This window comes from Garra rufa, chromosome 12 (genome assembly GCF_049309525.1).
Source record: "Garra rufa chromosome 12, GarRuf1.0, whole genome shotgun sequence".
Classification (NCBI taxonomy): domain Eukaryota; kingdom Metazoa; phylum Chordata; class Actinopteri; order Cypriniformes; family Cyprinidae; genus Garra; species Garra rufa.
In genome coordinates this window covers 9490990-9512568 of record NC_133372.1, presented here as the reverse complement: position 1 = coordinate 9512568, position 21579 = coordinate 9490990, and the positions used below count along the sequence as shown (strand labels likewise).

The 21579-nt window shown below is 37.9% G+C and overlaps 1 protein-coding gene and 1 long non-coding RNA gene across 2 annotated transcripts; both read right to left on the bottom strand.

The window, feature by feature from the left end:
• Positions 1–4629: 4629 nt before the first annotated feature.
• Positions 4630–19406, bottom strand: LOC141347452 (uncharacterized). Its single transcript, XM_073852472.1, has 2 exons — positions 19350–19406; positions 4630–5733 (listed from the first exon to the last, which is right to left on the bottom strand). Exons 1-2 carry the CDS (start codon positions 19360–19362, stop codon positions 4988–4990), a joined length of 759 nt encoding a protein of 252 aa, XP_073708573.1. The 5' UTR covers positions 19363–19406; the 3' UTR covers positions 4630–4987.
• Positions 11788–12562, bottom strand: LOC141346419 (uncharacterized). Its single transcript, XR_012357212.1, has 2 exons — positions 12391–12562; positions 11788–12306 (listed from the first exon to the last, which is right to left on the bottom strand). It is a non-coding gene; the product is annotated as an uncharacterized lncRNA (long non-coding RNA).
• Positions 19407–21579: the final 2173 nt, after the last annotated feature.

The following is a 21579-nucleotide window of genomic DNA, read 5'->3' as shown; positions in this document are numbered from 1 at the left end:
GTATTTATCTGAAAGAAGAAAGTCATGTACACCTTTAGGATGGCTTGAGAGTGAATTAATCATGGTGTAATATTCATTTTTGGGTGAACTATCCCTTTAAGTCTTCATTTCTAGTAGTGGTATATGGCTGAGCTGAGATAACCACTAAGAGCAATCTCTCAGCATTGACATGTCATTATTGTTACAATCAGATGTGTGTTGTTAGGGGTGTGACGAGACACTTACCTCACGAGACAAGACGAGACGCGAGATTGGGTTCACGAGAACGAGACGAGACAAGATTTTTTATTTTTTTTAAAGAAATCCTCAATGATGAAATATATAGGGGAAAATAGTATTTTATTCAACAAAAAAAAAAAAAAAAACACAAAGTGCAAAAAATATTTAGGTGCATTTTGATATGAACTTCTACTTTATGAAATTAAACTTATATTTTCATGAATTATATGCAGTAATAAACATGTAAACTAATGCTGCATGATTCTGGATAATTTCTTTTATAAACTGGAGATCACGATTCTGAAGAAAAAATCGATTAGAAATCTAAACAAAATTATTTACTAGTGGTTCTGACAGAATGTTTATTGCTTAAGTCTAAATTTTAACAAAATAAAAAAATAAATAAAAAATGAAGGAGCCAGTGTCTCAATCAGGGCCGGACTGGGACAAAATTTTAAGCTGGGAAATCTCATACTCATCCAGGCCATCCCATAAACTCACAACAAATTCTGAAACCACGGACAACAATATTTTTTTGTATGGCCATCATCATTATCACAAAAGTTTAAATCCTTAGACTGGTGCCACGCAAAATAATTAAAGGTTATCTCTTGAACTTCCATTTACCTTTTTAGTCTCTTAATTTTTCTGGCCTTTCTCTGTCTTTCATGTGTGCCTGTTTTCACTGATTTTTCTTGTACCTCTCACTTTTTTCCTCAACATGTCTACCACCTTGTTGCAAAACAACCACCTCATTGTAATTTGGACTTAGTATACATTTATTTTACAAAAATGTAAGTATTGCATTAGGACAATGTGCTATATTGCTTAAATGTCAAAATTAGCCTATAATAATAGCTATATCTTGAATAGGCTATATCTTTATTGAAATTCTAATACTGAACATGTTTTTGCATTATCATGGGTCATGTTTTGTCCTTATGCCTATGGTAAAAGTATAGTAGTAACCATGTTTTTTGGCAGATTGATTACCATTTGTATAACCGGAGTTTTACTAAATGCCATGGTGAAACTACAGTATAAAGTGTAGCAAGACCATTGTTAATTTGTGGTTACCATGTTTTAACAATAGTAAACATGGTTTTTGTTTTTTAGTGAAAACATGGTTAATTTTTGTAAGGGCTGTGTTGTTGTTTACCTTAGCTCCCACTAAAACTGTTATAAAACGACATTAATATTTGTCTGCTAAGTTCCAACTTCTCGTCACACCCCTAGTGTTTGTATATTCATTGTTGTTACTGTATCTTCCACTGTCATAGTCCTGTCTGTTCATCTTGTCTTCCCCTGTCATTTTGTCTTAGTTGGTTTAGCCCTCATCCCCGTCACCTGTGTGTCATTATTGATCATCTGTGTCACCTGTGCTTAATTATCCAGTCACCCTTTATAAGTCTGTCTTTCTGTTCAGAACACTGTCGGTCTTTATATTGTTTTGATGTTTCTTCGTGTGTCGATGTTCCTGCCTGTTCCTGCTTGTCAACCTGAAGATTTATATTAAATATCCCGTTTGTTTGTTATCTCGTGTCCCGTCTCGTAAGTCCTGCACGTGCAACCCTGACAGAAAGACCGACCCAAACAGTTTCACGGCGTGTTTCCCTGCTTTATTTTCCGGTTTGTTCTGAGTTTAGTTTTTTTTTTTTTTCCTTCATGGATATCCCTGCCGTCCTCATCATCCTCCTGGAGCAGGGGAACCGCTCTCTCGAGGACCACACAAAGGACTTTGTGTACCTCGCACCACAGACGCATTACCCGGACAGCTGCCTGTGCACGTTCTACCGTGCAGGACTCAACATCGCCACGAAAGCGCAGCTGTCCGGGGAAGGTCCTCGAGAGAGCTTCGCCGATTACGTTGAGTGGGTGCTGGCGTCCTGTGGATCGTCATGGACTGTCGGCATCGTCGAAGAGGACGTCAGCCCCACTCCAGACCCAGAGCCCAGCCAACCATCACCCCGACATGCAGAGTATGAGCCCGAAATCATCACCGCGGACGGAGAGCCTGAGCCCGGAGCGACCACAATATGGAGTGCCAATGGGTTCAAAACCTCCGACCAAGAGCGTGAGCCGACCTCTACATCTGCGACGGTGGAGTGCTGCGTGGAGCAAGAGAGGGCGGTAGAGAGCCCTGCCCACTGCACCACCACTGGGGGTGAGCATGAGCTACACTCTGGGGACCTAATAGACTTTTTCTCAGAAACACTGGCCTGCCTGAACTTCCCACCCACCCGCCCTCTTCTGCCTAAGCCTGGATCCCCGCTGGTTCCGTCCAGCCATCCTGAATCCCCGCTGGTTCCGTCCAGCCATCCTGAGTCTCCGCTGGTTCCGTCCAGCCGTCCTGAATCTCCGCTGGTTCCGTCCAGCCGTCCTGAATCTCCGCTGGTTCCGTCCAGCCGTCCTGAATCTCCGCTGGTTCCGTCCAGCCGTCCTGAATCTCCGCTGGTTCCGTCCAGCCGTCCTGAATCTCCGCTGGTTCCGTCCAGCCGTCCTGAATCTCCGCTGGTTCCGTCCAGAACTCCGCCTCGGCCCTCCGACCCTGCGGCTCCACCACGGCTCTCAGCTCCCTCATCTTCAGCCTCGCCCGTCGGCCCACCAGCCCACCGGGCTTCCTCGTCCCTCCGGCTCCGCCTTGGTCGGTTGTCGTCCCGCCATCGCCTACGGACTCTACTCCTCTGGCTACGCCTCGTCGCTCTGTCCCATCGGCTCCGTTGGGCTCCTCCCTCCCCCCGGCTCCACCTCAGTCCTCTGTCGCTCCGGCTCCACCGCGGCCCTCCGGATCTCCGCCTCCGCCTTGGTCACCAGAGCCTCTGGCTCCGCCTTGGCCCTCCGGATCCTCGGTGTCGCCCAGGATCTTCGGCTCTCCGTCTCCGCCTCGGGCTCATCCTCCACCTGCTCTGCCTCTGTCGGTCGGACCCCTGGAGTCGTCAGCCCGTCCTCCACCATGGCTCCTCCCTCCGTCGGCTCCACAGTGGATCTTCATGGCTGTGGCCTGGGTCTTGCTCTGTGCCTCCTGCTCCGGGTCCCTCCTGTTTCCTCCCTGGCTCCTCCCACCTTCTTCGCCCCCTTGGACTCTGTTTGTTGTCCCCCTCCAGGGGTGCCGTCCTCCGCCAAAGCCTCCCCCCACATAAACTGTTTTTTCGCCCTGCTCCTGTTTTTTGTTGTTTCCCACGGCGCGAGGACGCGCCTTTTCGGAGGGGGGGGGGTGTAATGTCACAGTCCTGTCTGTTCATCTTGTCTTCCCCTGTCATTTTGTCTTAGTTGGTTTAGCCCTCATCCCCGTCACCTGTGTGTCATTATTGATCATCTGTGTCACCTGTGCTTAATTATCCAGTCACCCTTTATAAGTCTGTCTTTCTGTTCAGAACACTGTCGGTCTTTATATTGTTTTGATGTTTCTTCGTGTGTGGATGTTCCTGCTTGTCAACCTGAAGATTTATATTAAATATCCCGTTTGTTATCTCGTCTCCCGTCTCGTAAGTCCTGCACGTGCAACCCTGACATCCACCAGATTTTTATTGGTTTTATTTGTTGTGATGCCCCTTCTTGAATGTCTTCCTTCTGCACCCTTGTATGTAGTTTTGTTATTGTTGTTTCAATTAAGCGTGATATGTATCCATTTTTTTTTATTTATATATTTTTTTTTTTACAGTATTTTTTTTTTTTTTTTTAGCTTATTCAATGTTTAAGTTCAATGTTGCCATCTGCTGTAAGTTCTGATTGTAGTTGGAGTAGTTTAGTTAAATGTGAATGACATGCTGAAGATGTTTTTATTTTTATTATTTTATACTAGATTTAAAATATTTCTTTCATTAGAAGGGTTTTGCATTATTTAGCTCTTTGATTTAGCAACATTTGGGCTCCTTTCGTGAATTTATTTGGGGAGTTCTATTGCATACTATCTAAAGGGTTTTTCTTCTACTTTTCTCTTATTATTCTATTTCTTGCGGTCAATAAATAAAACTTTTTTATTTGCTTCTATTTCTTGCTGCCTCTCATTTTCTAAAGCTTACCTGCCATCTGATGTGTTCTATATCCTAATTTAATTTAAAGCTTTCATAAATGTTGCTTTCCATATGATTGCCAAAGATTTGAATTGTAACAGCGATGCTGAATTCCTGTCTAAACAAGTAAAATTAATTCTGAGATAAAACACACATTTGTTCATCTTTATTTATTTGTGTTAATGTGTAGAAAGAAACCATATTTCATTAAACAAACAGTTAAATGGTATAAAGATGGCACAAACAGCAAGTGTGTCCAAAGTACACTGTAGCAAATAAAGTATGTTTTACAATTTGTGTTTAGAAATCAATGCTTTAATCATATACATCTGCAGTATACTATGAATACTAATATCATTAAATGATTACATAGATATTTTAGATGTATATTAAATCAAGAAAACTAGACTAACATCATAATTTGAATGTAGTTAAACATAAAAGACTGCAAAAGCAATTTTTGTGAGTCTGTCAACAATCAACAAGAAAGACATTCAGATTTATCCATAACATGTTACATCACGTGCTAATAATGTATATTATATTTTTCTGGTTGTGATTTTAAATAACTGAGTATTACCCTGCTCAGTCAAGTATTACCCCTTGAAGTAAAAAATAAGTAAAATAAATCCAATTACAGTTTCAGTAGCAAATAATGATTCTTGTACAGCATTTTGAAATCAACAACAATAACAAACATCATGATGATTACATGAAAAAAAAATGGAGGCGGTCAGCTGCTATTGATTCTTCTCTCACACCTCTTTCAGCAGAATCCCATAAGGACGAATGGACCTCTCCACAATCTCCTTCTCTCTCGCAGGAGAGGTGCCTTCAGGAATCTCAATCAGCCAATGTTGGTTGCACATTTTCCTCATCACTGGATTGATCCTGTTCTGCATCAGGACTCTGTATCTCTTCCCATTCTTTTTGGATGTAAATACCTTGCTGTAGCTAGAAGCATGATCAACGTCATTTGATGAATAGATTCCTCTCCCGTACTGTTCTCTAGGACCTGGTCTGTAATGGGATTTGACGATACCTGTAGCACCCTCAATGCTGGTTCCATGATAGGAGACAGGCCACTCACCAACCACTGAGTGACTCCTCCATCCATTCGTACCCAGCCAGTCGTTTCCATCAGGATACTTGTTCAGGACCTTAAGAGCAATACGGTACCATCCATAAGGACGTTTGTACGACTCATTACCCCGCATGCAAATAGAGTTGTCTCTTGTTCTTGTGAAATCATAATCAAAGCGTGGTTCGAAGAACTCATCCATGTCCACTAACATATCCTGACGCACATCCGTGTTGAAACCTGACCTTAACACTTGATGCGAAGGTGTATAAGATAGATCGAGAAGAGCTTTGCCTAAAGCTATTTGCAGAAAGTTGAGTATATTGAGCTCACCCAAGTTGAGCTCATTAAAATTTTCATTGAATGCATTGTAAGGCTTCACATTCGTTTCAAGTAGTGCAGACAGCGCCTCCAGAACAACTTCCCTGTCCATTCAACACGGTCTCACCCCTATTCGTCACATACTGCCGTTTGGTCATTTTCCCCTCACGTCCATAAGCTGACGTTGAGGGTACCCCCTCTTCGTCGCGTGGCACCGTAGAGGGTCATCCGATAGATTTGAATGCAAATCCCTCATCTTTGGATTTTGACGAAAGGGGGTTAGGCATCCAGATGAGAGCAGTTGCGTACAAATACCACGCAGAATCTTCTACGGCAATTACGTCACCAGCGAGGCTCAGTTCGACCAGTTCACCTGATACGTGGTGTACACCTTCAAGCAGGTAAGTGACCGCAACAATCTTTTCATTATTTTAATTATTTCACTGTTTCTGCATCACTTGCATGGGGTCATGTGTTAAAACGGAAGCTTAGTGGAACAGTTAGCGCGGCTGCTAAGTTAGCCTACGATTGAGATTAGCCGAAGCTAACTTCTAACTCGTGCAGTTTGAAATCGATACATAAATAAAACTGTTTTTAATCATATTCACGTGGCTGAAATCAGCTCTACAAATCAACCAGCCTAGTATCGCGTATCATGTAAAAAGTCCGCACATTTACCATATTTTTACCATAGTAACGTTCACTGTTGCTCGACAATGTCATGTAAATGCACACTAACCACTAGCTTACTATGGTTTTACCACTGTAACTGTAGTCTTACTGTGGTATTTGTAGTATAAGCACACTAACCACTAGCTTACTATGGTTTTACCACTGTAACTGTAGTCTTACTGTGGTATTTGTAGTATAAGCACACTAACCACTAGCTTACTATGGTTTTACCACTGTAACCGTAGTTTTACTGTGGTATTTGTAGTATAAGCACACTAACCACTAGCTTACTATGGTTTTACCACTGTAACTGTAGTTTTACTGTGGTATTTGTAGTATAAGCACACTAACCACTAGCTTACTATGGTTTTACCACTGTAACTGTAGTTTTACTGTGGTATTTGTAGTATAAGCACACTAACCACAAAGCTTACTATGGTTTTACCACTGTAACTGTAGTTTTACTGTGGTATTTGTAGTATAAGCACACTAACCACAAAGCTTACTATGGTTTTACCACTGTAACTGTAGTTTTACTGTGGTATTTGTAGGATATGCACACTAACCACTAGCTTACTATGGTTTTACCACTGTAACTGTAGTTTTACTGTGGTATTTGTAGTATAAGCACACTAACCACAAAGCTTACTATGGTTTTACCACTGTAACTGTAGTTGTACTGTGGTATTTGTAGTATAAGCACACTAACCACAAAGCTTACTATGGTTTTACCACTGTAACTGTAGTTTTACTGTGGTATTTGTAGTATAAGCACACTAACCACAAAGCTTACTATGGTTTTACCACTGTAACTGTAGTTTTACTGTGGTATTTGTAGTATAAGCACACTAACCACAAAGCTTACTATGGTTTTACCACTGTAACTGTAGTTTTACTGTGGTATTTGTAGGATATGCACACTAACCACAAAGCTTACTATGGTTTTTTGATTTTACGGTATACTATTTGTAAAGCACAGTAACCACAATGCTTACCACACTTTAAAAAGTTTTTGTGAAGTAATTGTAATTCAGTATTTTTTTTTTCTGTCTTGCAGTTATGTCAGATCACCTACTCCAGGAGCTCTTTTAAGTAGGGATGCACCGATCCGTATCGGCCGATCACTTGCGCGTTTTGTCAGTAAAGCCGGTTCTGTAATCAGCGGTAAATGCCATCAGGTGCGTGATTTCACGTTGAGCCGTATATACTACACACAGCCGTTGTTCACTGACGAGCTGCGCACATTCACACTGATAATGAACATTGATTTGCGCAGCTCGTCGGTAAACAACGGCTGTGTGTAGTATATACGGCTCAACGTGAAATCACGCACCTGATGGCATTTACCGCTGATTACAGAACCGGCTTTACTGACAAAACGCGCAAGCATGATCGGCCGATTCGTATCGGTGCATCCCTACTTTTAAGAAGCCATCTCTGGTAAAAGCCATCACTGTATGAACTGTAATCCATAATTAATCTACACATAGTTTTGCTCTCTCTCTTTCTGTGATTTATCATGACATTTTTAAAATCTCATAATTTTGACCAATTCTGTCAGAAAGCTGCTAGAATTAACAGGGAACTTGAACTCAAAGCTCCCAATGCTGATCTTGAAGAAGCTGTCAAAGAGGCTAAACAAGTCCTTCAATGATTCAATCTTTCACAGTAATGTTGAAGACATTTAGCCATAACTGATCTGCTTTAATCAACGCATCCTTATTTTAGGTGTTAATAATGACTTTCCTTACAGTCCTTCCTCTCAAATATTTTGGTCACAGATTTTGTTTAGCACATTGTCTCAACATGTGTGTATTTCTCTTTGTTTCAGGGTAAAGGGAAGACCAAAGGAAGGCCTGTCATGGGATTTGAATTGGGCCATGTTGTGCATTTATGGAAAAGACCAAAAGCAAAGGCAAACATTCCAATGGTATGTCAATGTTGGTCTGAGCACCTTGACTGAACTGTACTGCAATATCATATATCAATATATATATGATATTGTACAAGTGTACTCAAACAAAATTCTCAGATTTTTCACTTTTACTTCTGTCATTGGCCATTGCCTCAACTCTCATGTTAATTGTGTCCATTGTAAGTAGTCAGAGTGTTTATACCAATCCAGTTCATATTAAGTCCATTGTATTCTCTCTATATTAACCTTTACAAATTGGCACTGCCTCTTCCTGTTCTAACAGTACATGATATCTGCCCACACCTCAGAGGCTCAGAGCCTTTTTTTATGTTGATTTTTATTTAACACATCTGTCTAAGAAGCACAAGTCTGGAAATGCTAGTTTATCTTGTCACAAATCAGATCATTGGTAAATTTGGCCAAATCAGATTGCTTAAAGCGGTTCATACCAAGAGCAAGAACAACAATAAGAACTATTTTAGCATCCACACCAACGGACGATAGCGTTCTGTTTACACGCTACAGTCATCTGCCATCTGTTGTCAATGTTTTTGTTGTTCATCATGTGATAAATTCTCTTTCTTCCTGTCTTGCAGGATTTCTCACAGACTACTTATGTATATACATATACAGTGATAGTGACAGGAGTGACCACAGTAGAGATGGGAGTGTTGACTGTAGAGGAGAAAGTTAAATAATAATAATATTTTATGGGACATTCATATTTGTACTTAACTAGCACACTGTAAATACTGTTGCATTTCTATTCCTTAAATTTATTTGTCTTTTACTATACTAAGTGGCTTTTTATTTTATTTATTTTATACATTTATTTATTTCATAATTTTACTATGTTTAATATGTTTATCTGTGCTGCTTTCTTGTTTTATTGCTGCTGGTCTTTTTGAGCTACCAAACAAATTTCGTTGTATAACTACAATGAAAATAACGTATCTTTATCTTTATCTTTATCTTTATCTTTATCTTTATCTTTATATTTATATTTATATTTTAATTGTTATTAACCAATAATTTGTCTTGCATTTAGTCACAATAGAAGCAAACAACAATTACAGGAGAGATATATTTTTAAAGGTAATAATTGTAAAATATTGAAGTATTGTTCTAATCATTTTTTTTGGCCTATTAGTTTGTTAAACATAAGCATTGAATATTATCTGGCATCTTAACGTTTTCTGTAAACAAATTCTCTTTTTATTTTTGAATATTAGACAATCTTTTTAAGGGGTTTTCTATTGCCTATTTTTTAATTACCTCTATGCAAATGCATTTCAAATACAATCAACTACTTGTTTTGTCTTTTTTCTTTCTTTCGTAATGGCACAAACTGGAGAGAGAGAATGCTGTTCTGGGCACTGTTTATCTGTGAAAAGTTTGATGTCAATAAACATTGGGAAATGACTACAAAATGTGTGATTCATTATTTTATTCTTATAGTTCATCTGTCAGGTCTAAGAATTGCAATTTTGTAAGGTCCATTTCCAGGAAGCAGAAGTGATTAATTGTTTACCCTTAATACACTGTAAATGTTACAAAAGCTAAATTAAACAGTAGGAAAAAGCTTCATGTTAAAATAATCATTAGAGGTGCATGTTTTTTTGTTTTGAAAGCAAATTAAATATTTTGAATTATTGTTCACAGCAATTTATATCTAAGTTTTGAGTTTAAATATTGTACATACATTTATATTAGTGTGAACATAATTTGATAATTTTAATGGGAACCATTATGCCCTTATTTAAAAAAATAAAAATTATCCCAGTAATCAAATCTATTGCTGCATCAAGTTAACCAAACTATCCAATCTGTTGTTCCAGTTTTATGTTGAGTGGGGACAAATAAATATTTAACTGAATATTTGTATTTGCCACAAGAACCCGGAAGAACCTGTTATAAATGACCATATGTGGACAAGTAAGTGAGACGACTGTTCAATTGGGTTGCCATTTGGAACTCGCTGTGATTGGACTATCTTTTAATCCAAATGAAAAACAACGCTTAATGTTGCAAAGTCCGTGTTGCTCTTATTACATCAGTAATACCTTCAGTTAACAACGAAGTGTTGCTATGTTGTGAGAACTTCCTAATTTACAGAGATCCTAACCCTAACCCTAAGCAGATCTTAAACTACAAATAACAGCGCCATTTTTTCGTGTTCTATAGATAGAATGGAAGAGGTTTGTGGGTAATGTAGTTTAAAATGTTTAATATTAAAATAGTGGAAAATGCAATCTTTTTTGAACAAAGGTTTATCTAAACATGTTCATTGTGTAAATATCTATGACATATTTAAGAGGCAGGCTGAAATTTGTTTTTTACTAAGATCACTTTTTAAAACACCTTTATACCACATTTCCATGTATGTTTGAAAACTGTGTCCAACATTATGTAATTAACATAGCATAAGTAGTTGTCCTGCCAATTTTCTCTTTGACATTATAATCAGACACTGATTTACAGCCATTTGAAATGTTCATTTTTTTGCTCTTCCATGGGACTCTACTGGGCCCCTGGAGATGGAAGGGCAGTAAAAACACACAAATCTATTCTCATCATGGACAACACACTGTGCTGAGTCACATTTTTTAGATTGTCTTTTCAACAATTTGCCAATATGTAAGTTGCAAGTCATAGTTATCTTAGAATAAGAATAGACATTTCCTATTTGAATTGCGCTCCATTTATTTAATTAGATCAGGAGCAAGAACACAGTGATGACAGGAAATTAAGACACCAGTTTAAACAACCAATACATATTGTGACACTTCTTTGTACTATTACACAATGTCAGTGTGTCATTCAGTAAGAAAAGGTACAGACAGTGTGGTTTATGCAAAAGCCATACAATTCATTCAATGCAAAGGATCATAATATAAAAGACATCATTTGTATCTTTGTCAAATATTCCTCATCTTTGTCCTTTGTCCATCTTTGCAAAACATCAGTAATGTGCATGCTCATCTTATTTATTATACAGTACAGGATTTGTGTTGATCTTTCCCTGGTCCATCACCCTCAGCTGTGCATAAAGTGCCTGTAGCAATATAGTTGCAGTCTCTTCTAATGAATCTTTCAGCCTTCCCTTCATGTAATGAAGGTCATTAATATGACCAAATGTCACATCTTAATTAAAACACTCATGGTAATTATGTGTATTGTTAACTAAACTAAATGGTGTATTTACCAAACACCATTCCTAATAAAAAATATTTACCATACGTTATTATCCAATACTTTGTGCAATACATCACTAAGACAGATACAGTAACATATTAAGACAAATGATATTCAAGAGAAATAAAAATGTGTTATGTTAAAACCATGTTATTTTAACCAGATGAAGCCTCCCAAATGCATGCATGGTTAAATGTCTTCAGCATCATAGAATCACATTCAGTTTCCTGCTCATCATCAGAGCTCTCTTGGTTTTCTTCCTCTTGCTTATCCATATCCCTATCTTAATAATCCCCTTCCATGTCATGAACAATTTCGGTTGTTATTCATCACACTACAGTACAACTGACGGACAAAAGACATGTGACCAATTCAAATCATATCACTTTATTTTCACAATACCATGATCACAAGTGTACAGGCGGTGACATTTTTTTTGTGCAAACTGCAGCATGACAGTAAAGACAACAAATGTTCAATATATAGGCAACACACACATATAAGGGACTCAATACAGGTAGAGAACAATATGGTAAATAGTATGCTATACAGAGATCATGAAATTAAAACAATAATCACAGTACGCATACCTTTGCAGCGCAGTGTGGAATGAATTAGTGCAAACAGAATGTCATGGTGCAGAATAATAGTGAGTTAGAGTCCAGACAGTGCAACTGATAGAGAGCAGTGCATATGAGCTTGATGTGCTGTGTATTGTTTCTGGTACAAGTTCAGTGCAGTCTAATTGCCAGTGGAAAAATGTGTCTGCTGGTGCAGGTTCTGCAATAACTTCTGCCTGATGGTAACGATGAGAGTAATCCATGGCTCTGGTGGCTGGAGTCTCTGATGGTCCTCTGTGCTTTCCTCACACACCAACTGATGTAAATATCCTGGAGGGACATAACATGTATTTAGGGTGTTGTAAATCAATAAACAATATATATTTTTATTTTTAATTGTTGCATTGGACTTACCATTGATTCTTGTTGGAGATATGGGCCAAAAGGATCCCTTCACAACTATTTTGCAGTTGTTCAGTTGAAACAACTGAGTAAACAGTGAAGTTTACTTTTATGGACCGTAACATCTGAGCTGTCACAGTAGAGTTGTTCAGGAATGCAGTCTTCATCGCAGTTAACTGGTGGTTTCAGGCTGCAATGATGCATCTGGTGGCCATTGAATTGATATCGTCAACTGCCTTCATCCTCCTTCAAACAAACAGACAAAACAATAAGTCAACAATATTTCCAGAGAAATAGTGTTGATGAATAGGTGCAGGTGTCAGTACTCACCATATTTGGCCAATCCTGCCCAAATTCCAGATAATGGAATTGGAGATGATAGCACAGTTGATTTGCCAATTCTAGGAGCTATAAAAAAAAAGAAGTGCATGTGAAAATGGTAACTGCTGTCTTTTGAGAGATTAACATCAATTGCTATACCCCATATAACCCTAGCCCATGTAACTACATTGAAGGAAAAGGAAGGAAAGGAAAGGAAGTGAGGTGAGGCCAAGTATGGTGACCCATACTAGGAATTTGTGCTCTGCATTTAACCCATCCAAGTGCACACACACAGTAGTGAACACACACACACCGTGAACACACACCCGGAGCAGTGGGCGCCCGGGGAGCAGTTGGGGGATCGGTGCCTTGCTCAAGGGACTCACCTCAGCCGTGGTATTGAGGGTGGAGAGAGTGCTGTACATTCACTCCCCCCACCTACAATCCCTGCCGGACCTGAGAATCGAACCTGCAACCTTTGGATTACAAGTCCAACTCTCTAACCATTAGGCCACGGCTGCCCCACATTGCTTGATGTATTGCATGCATACATACATACATACATACATACATACATACATACATACATACATACATACATACCAGTGGAAATGTGCAACTTTTCAGCTCTGTGTTTGGGCACAAGAAGACCATGTTCATTCCTCATTCATCAGGACTGGCTTGCTAGGACTGATTTTCTTTGCATTTTTTGGTCTTCAGCTTTAAAACAATACAATATTTATTGACCCAATTTTTAATTATTATTGTTGTTTAAACATATAAATTAAGCAGTTATAATTATATACTTCAAGCTCAAGTTCCCTGGCAACTCTAGCAGGCTCCTGAGTTCATCTGTATACATTTCTATTCAGAGTCTGAGAAAAGGCCATCTTGCAAACTCTAAGCTTCTATTTTTCAACAGAGCACAAAATAATGTGTTAAGTGAGGGAGTAAAGAAATAAGATGAAGAGAAATAGGCAGAATTGTGTAAGTTTAACAAAATGAGAAGAAAGCAGCATTAGAAAAAAAAAATTATTTAACAGCAAACTAAAATGAAATATAATTACCTGCTGATGGTTTTGTTGTAAGCAGTTTAAAGGCCTCTTCACACCAAGGATGAGTCCACACCACAGCTATTTGACATAAAATGACACAGAAACAATATGGTTGGAATCTCTTTCAGAACAGATTTTTCCAGATTCCAAAACATTGACAGCCAATCAAAATCCACCACACTATAAATAGCCTGAGCATTTAAATGCAGACAACATAACTGCAGCACACGCTTATAATAATAAAAAAAAAAAATGTTATTTTCTGTTAGTGTGTTAGTCATTATAATTCTTGCTCTTGGTGTGAACAGCTTTAAGTGATCTGATTTGGCCAAATTAACTGAAGGTCTGATTTCTCACATGACAAGTTAGAGATAGGAGTGAGTGTTGACTAGAAGAGAAAAAAATAAAATAAAAATCAGTAGACATGCAAGGCTTGGTAAATTGTATTAGTTATTAATATTTCGACATGACACTTTGTTGGTTGTTCTTTCTGATGGGGCTGTAGGGTATGTAAAGATGCTGCACAATTTAACTACAGTACAGTCAGTGTTGGGCAGTAGCGTCGCTACAAGTAGTGACGCTACTAGCTTAACTACATTTCTCAGTAGCGTGGTGGTAGCGTCGCTGTTTTCTGAATCAAATAGCTTTTCAGTAGCTAAGCTATTATTTTGATCAAGTAACGCGGTAGCGTCAACAAAAGCTACAAGCTATATATTGTTCTATACTTTAAGCTCGGAAATATAACTGCTACGGATCACTGATCCTGGGTCAGTAAGTGGCGCCACCTCCACTAAACCTCGTGACGCCATTGGCTCATTAAACTGTCAGTCAAACCTTATTCCTCCCGAGTCCCGCCTCTCTCGTCAATGAAATGCGTGCAGCGCGCAGTTTGAAGCATCTCAGCGTGTTTGCAGACTTGAGGTAAATAAAGAAGTGTTGATTGAAAGTACATGTTTTCTGTATTTATAACACAGCACTGTATTTATAAAGGCTAATGTTTTTTTTGCATTCGAGGAGATGAGAAAAGTGTGTCTTAGTCTAACACTTGTTGTCGAGACTTTTGTTGTCGATATTTTTTTGCTAAATTCATGGCGAAAGGCAAAATGTTTCGGTTCGTTAGTAAAAACAAACAAACAAACAAACATAAAACGACCAGGTTCCATTCGTCTAAACGAATTATAATAATCTTTGCTAATATTCTTAATACTTCAAACTGCTTTGGACTTTGCAGTAGTGAATTATGCCTTTACTATGACCAACATGACAGAATATGATATTCAGCTGTTTGATCGCGCTGGTGTCTACGCGCACACATTTGAAACATAAAACAGTCACCCAAAAGTTACATTAGTCAATTTAAATAGTGTGTATTACGTGCAGTTCAGCATGACCACCGGTCCCGTGGCACATTTTTGCTCATCATGATATTTTCCATCGACGTGCATGAAGTACAAAGCTTACCCAATGCATAATAATTTTGCTTCAAATACATTGCAGATATGGAAACAGTTGTATTTGTGGCAAGAGAGGTAGTCTACATAAGCCCAACTACTTTCAGTTTCACATTTAATTTGTTTTGGATTGTTTAGGCAAATTTATTTATGTATTTATTTCATCATTGTTCTGTTCTGAATAAGATTAAAGTTAAAGGATTTGTTGTGGAGTGAGGGAAATAATGTCATAACATTATGCTGTAGGCCTGTTTATTTCAGAATATAATAAAATGTGACTTATAGGCCTTGCCGCTGTGACCTGTCGGTTTAATTTTTCCTCTCAAAGACTTACAATTTACGTTAATGTGTTTTACCTTCTGCAAACGAAAATAGCCGCTTGACTCGGTTATATATTCTTACTGTCAGTTAACAAATTTACAATAGAATTTAGCTTTGCTTCCCAGATAGTAACAGGGTCTGGGCCAAATCTGACTTACATTCCACACTTGTCTTTTATTCACAGTCTTGACTGCAAAAGTTTGTGATTTGTTTTTATTTTTGTATTTGTTATGCACTATAGATTCTGACAATTAAAAAAAACAGGCTCCTGTATTCATGAAATCAATCACTATCTTTGTTCAAACACGGCAGTAAATTAGAGTGCTGTTTTTGTGCGGTCTGTCATATTTTAGTAGCTATATACAACAAATCTACAGCGCTTCCATTAGACTGTTTTTTACGAAGCTGTCAACACTGTAAACTCTGACGACATGCAGTCAGTTGACGAACACCCATTCATATATAGACTATGTTAATAATATGTATACAATTATTTTATTTACAAATTGTGTGTTTTCCCCGTTTTATTCGTTTAATATTGTGAAACTGGTGCCATTGCTTTTTTGTTTTTATTTTTTTCAAGAAAGAATTCAACCCCCCAAAATATGAGATAAATCCAGGCCTGTACATGATACAGATTTTTTTTTTTTTTGCCAAATTGGTTTGGAAGAGTGGTTAAATAAACCATTAAACTGAACTTGTATGCCTGTATGACTGACAATTTAATTGATCACTGAGAGAGCATTGACTTGGTATGATGTTGGTTCAATAGAAAAATGAAATTTTAAAAAATAGCTTAGATGTAGTGAACTTCTTTTGCCATGATGCTGTAGCTTAGCTTGCTACATTACCCAAGGCTGTAGCTTTAGTGTAGTTAAGCTTCATTTAATGAAGAGTAACTGTTAGCTTAGCTCACTACATTTTCCAAGTAGCTTGCCCATCACTGAGTACAGTTCAGTCAAGGTGCTCAGACCAACATTGACATACCATTGGAATGTTTGCCTTTGCTTTTGGTCTTTTCCATAAATGCACAACATGGCCCAATTCAAATCCCATGACAGGCCTTCCTTTGGTCTTCCCTTTACCCTGAAACAAAGAGAAATACACACATGTTGAGACAATGTGCTAAACAAAATCTGTGACCAAAATATTTGAGAGGAAGGACTGTAAGGAAAGTTATTATTAACACCTAAAATAAGGATGCGTTGATTAAAGCAAATCAGTTATGGCTAAATGTCTTCAACATTACTGTGAAAGATTGAATCATTGAAGGACTTGTTTAGCCTCTTTGACAGCTTCTTCAAGATCAGCATTGGGAGCTTTGAGTTCAAGTTCCCTGTTAATTCTAGCAGCTTTCTGACAGAATTGGTCAAAATTATGAGATTTTAAAAATGTCATGATAAATCACAGAAAGAGAGAGAGCAAAACTATGTGTAGATTAATTATGGATTACAGTTCATACAGTGATGGCTTTTACCAGAGATGGCTTCTTAAAAGTAGGGATGCACCGATACGAATCGGCCGATCATGCTTGCGCGTTTTGTCAGTAAAGCCGGTTCTGTAATCAGCGGTAAATGCCATCAGGTGCATGATTTCACGTTGAGCCGTATATACTACACACAGCCGTTGTTTACCGACGAGCTGCGCAAATCAATGTTCATTATCAGTGTGAATGTGCGCAGCTCGTCAGTGAACAACAGCTGTGTGTAGTATATACGGCTCAACGTGAAATCACGCACCTGATGGCATTTACCGCTGATTACAGAACCGGCTTTACTGACAAAACGCGCAAGTGATCGGCCGATACGGATCGGTGCATCCCTACTTAAAAGAGCTCCTGGAGTAGGTGATCTGACATAACTGCAAGACAGAAAAAAAAAATACTGAATTACAATTACTTCACAAAAACTTTTTAAAGTGTGGTAAGCATTGTGGTTACTGTGCTTTACAAATAGTATACCGTAAAATCAAAAAACCATAGTAAGCTTTGTGGTTAGTGTGCATATCCTACAAATACCACAGTAAAACTACAGTTACAGTGGTAAAACCATAGTAAGCTTTGTGGTTAGTGTGCTTATACTACAAATACCACAGTAAAACTACGGTTACAGTGGTAAAACCATAGTAAGCTTTGTGGTTAGTGTGCTTATACTACAAATACCACAGTAAAACTACGGTTACAGTGGTAAAACCATTATAAGCTTTGTGGTTAGTGTGCTTATACTACAAATACCACAGTAAAACTACGGTTACAGTGGTAAAACCATAGTAAGCTAGTGGTTAGTGTGCTTATACTACAAATACCACAGTAAAACTACGGTTACAGTGGTAAAACCATAGTAAGCTAGTGGTTAGTGTGCTTATACTACAAATACCACAGTAAGACTACAGTTACAGTGGTAAAACCATAGTAAGCTTTGTGGTTAGTGTGCTTATACTACAAATACCACAGTAAAACTACTGTTACAGTGGTAAAACCATAGTAAGCTAGTGGTTAGTGTGCTTATACTACAAATACCACAGTAAAACTACGGTTACAGTGGTAAAACCATAGTAAGCTAGTGGTTAGTGTGCTTATACTACAAATACCACAGTAAAACTACGGTTACAGTGGTAAAACCATAGTAAGCTTTGTGGTTAGTGTGCTTATACTACAAATACCACAGTAAAACTACGGTTACAGTGGTAAAACCATAGTAAGCTAGTGGTTAGTGTGCTTATACTACAAATACCACAGTAAAACTACGGTTACAGTGGTAAAACCATAGTAAGCTAGTGGTTAGTGTGCTTATACTACAAATACCACAGTAAGACTACAGTTACAGTGGTAAAACCATAGTAAGCTAGTGGTTAGTGTGCTTATACTACAAATACCACAGTAAGACTACAGTTACAGTGGTAAAACCATAGTAAGCTAGTGGTTAGTGTGCTTATACTACAAATACCACAGTAAAACTACAGTTACAGTGGTAAAACCATAGTAAGCTAGTGGTTAGTGTGCTTATACTACAAATACCACAGTAAAACTACGGTTACAGTGGTAAAACCATAGTAAGCTAGTGGTTAGTGTGCTTATACTACAAATACCACAGTAAGACTACAGTTACAGTGGTAAAACCATAGTAAGCTAGTGGTTAGTGTGCTTATACTACAAATACCACAGTAAGACTACAGTTACAGTGGTAAAACCATAGTAAGCTAGTGGTTAGTGTGCATTTACATGACATTGTCGAGCAACAGTGAACGTTACTATGGTAAAAATATGGTAAATGTGCGGACTTTTTACATGATACGCGATACTAGGCTGGTTGATTTGTAGAGCTGATTTCAGCCACGTGAATATGATTAAAAACAGTTTTATTTATGTATCGATTTCAAACTGCACGAGTTAGAAGTTAGCTTCGGCTAATCTCAATCGTAGGCTAACTTAGCAGCCGCGCTAACTGTTCCACTAAGCTTCCGTTTTAACACATGACCCCATGCAAGTGATGCAGAAACAGTGAAATAATTAAAATAATGAAAAGATTGTTGCGGTCACTTACCTGCTTGAAGGTGTACACCACGTATCAGGTGAACTGGTCGAACTGAGCCTCGCTGGTGACGTAATTGCCGTAGAAGATTCTGCGTGGTATTTGTACGCAACTGCTCTCATCTGGATGCCTAACCCCCTTTCGTCAAAATCCAAAGATGAGGGATTTGCATTCAAATCTATCGGATGACCCTCTACGGTGCCACGCGACGAAGAGGGGGTACCCTCAACGTCAGCTTATGGACGTGAGGGGAAAATGACCAAACGGCAGTATGTGACGAATAGGGGTGAGACCGTGTTGGTCCATTTTAGATATTATGCTGATTTACCTTACCAATTTGGAAGAAGACACGTCTTTCTGCTCATTTACAGTGATGTAGACGTGTTTAAATACAAACAAGGAGGGGCAAAAAATCAATAAAATAAACAATAAAAAATCTAGCTCACTGGTTTCACTTTTTGAATAACCCTTCCACTATTTAGTTGTAGTCACTTGCTGATTATTGTGTAACAGTAGTTCAGTGTTAAAATAGTTTTAAAAATGAAAATATAAAAAGATGGAGAGTTGTTGACCCAAGAACTGCTTAGACCACTTCAGTCTGATTTGTGATTAAATTGTTCAGTTTATTATATATTGTATTAGGTATGATAGATTAATTAGAAATAGAATAACAGCAATTTCGGTAAGCACTAAAAAGCAGTCTCTCAGCACATGTCATAATGCTGAATGTTAATGTGAAACCAACAAAAGATCCTCCTTGGTAAAAGTTAAATTTCTTTTCTTAATAAATAAATAAAACAAAATTTAGATGGTTTGTTGTTCGAGGGTGTTATATTTCCATATTTCCATATATTATGTTTGTTTGTGAAGGTAATGAAAGTGCTTCATGAATTTACACAAGCATAGCTAATTTCAGCCAGCATAGCCAACTGTCTTCATGACAAATAATATAGAAGAGATCATATTAACAGCTATACAGAAACTAGCAAACAGAGGTTTTATTTTGCATAAAAACACAAATTTGCATTTGTGAAACTAAAAACAGAAGTAAAAAAGTTGTATACATTTACAACATTTGTGTAGTATAATACAATAAATATAATATCACTCTAGCCAGAGGGAAGTGATGTACGTTTTTGCAAGATAGGTAAGGTATGATGAACTTTGGAAGCCAATAAAGCAGATGTAAACACATTAAATTATAGTAAATAAAAGTTCAGAGTTTCAGGGAAAGTGCACTCTTAAAAATAAAGGTTTTTTTTTTGGCATTGATGGTGACCTTGAACATCCATGGATCATTTCAAATGAAGAAAAGGTTCTTTAGATTTTTCAAATGTTTTTCAAAATCGTTCTTTTAAGAAATATTCACTGAAAGGTTCTTTGGGGAATCAAAAATGGTTCTTCTATGGCATCACTGCAAAAACAAAACTTTGGGGTCTTTATTTTTAAGAGTGTAAAGATATTTCCATTCCAGCCACACCACACTCTCTACCGCTTGCTGTAATTGACAGCCAACATTTTTCAACAAAAATCTCTTAATTAAAAATGTTCTAGAATATTGTTTAAAACACAAATACAAAACTGTCTTGTTTGGGATGTCTTTAATATTTGGAGCACAAACCGTCTATCACAATGACAGAGTTAACTTGTAAACTTGTGTCGATAATAATTAGGGGGAGGCAGCTGTTCTGTCTCAATATGTAAACATTATTTGCTGAGACATCAATGGACTAATTGCACTGAGCTTCCATTTTGAAATAATACTGCTTAGTTACGCAAACTGGATCTGAACTAGCACCCAATCCATGCTGGTGGAAAAAAAATGGTAACAGAGGCTTCATTAGACCATCCGTGTTGGAAAACATGGAAATGTTTATTTTGTCGTTAAAGTTATTTTTGCTTTCTTCCCTGAGTCTTGACATTTGTTACATACATATACATTTTCAATAAATCATCTTGGCGACCCATTTTGAAAGTCAGAGGGTTTGAAAACGATACCAAGGGAGGGACACATTGTCTTGTTCCCCTCACCATGGAACCATGTTAACATGCATAACCTCAGACGTTTAACAGTTTCGAAAAGAGTATTTAGTCGTGGAAATTGTCCGGTATAGAATTTTGGCAGTGGTTGTGTCTAAGTGAGAAAAGATTATATGTACTTAGAAATCTGTAGTCAGTGAATGTATTTTGCGCCAAAGCAGTGGTAAATGTTCCACAGTTTTGGTTCACATAGACTACTGTTGTGCTCAGTGTGTGTGTGTGATTGTCAAAAAAAAAAAAAAAAAAACAGTCCAGATTATTACTTGACTATGCCGTAATTATTAACACATTTACAACCATTTACAATCAGGATCCTTCTTTGCTTCTTTTTATTCTGTTGGCAATACAGAAGACATTTCCCCTTTTTAAAACTTTAATATTTATTATATTATTAAAGGAGAACTCCGGTGTGATATTGACCTAAAGTGTATTGAATCATGATACCGAGTGTGAACGTACCTTGCATATCTCATCTCGTCTTGT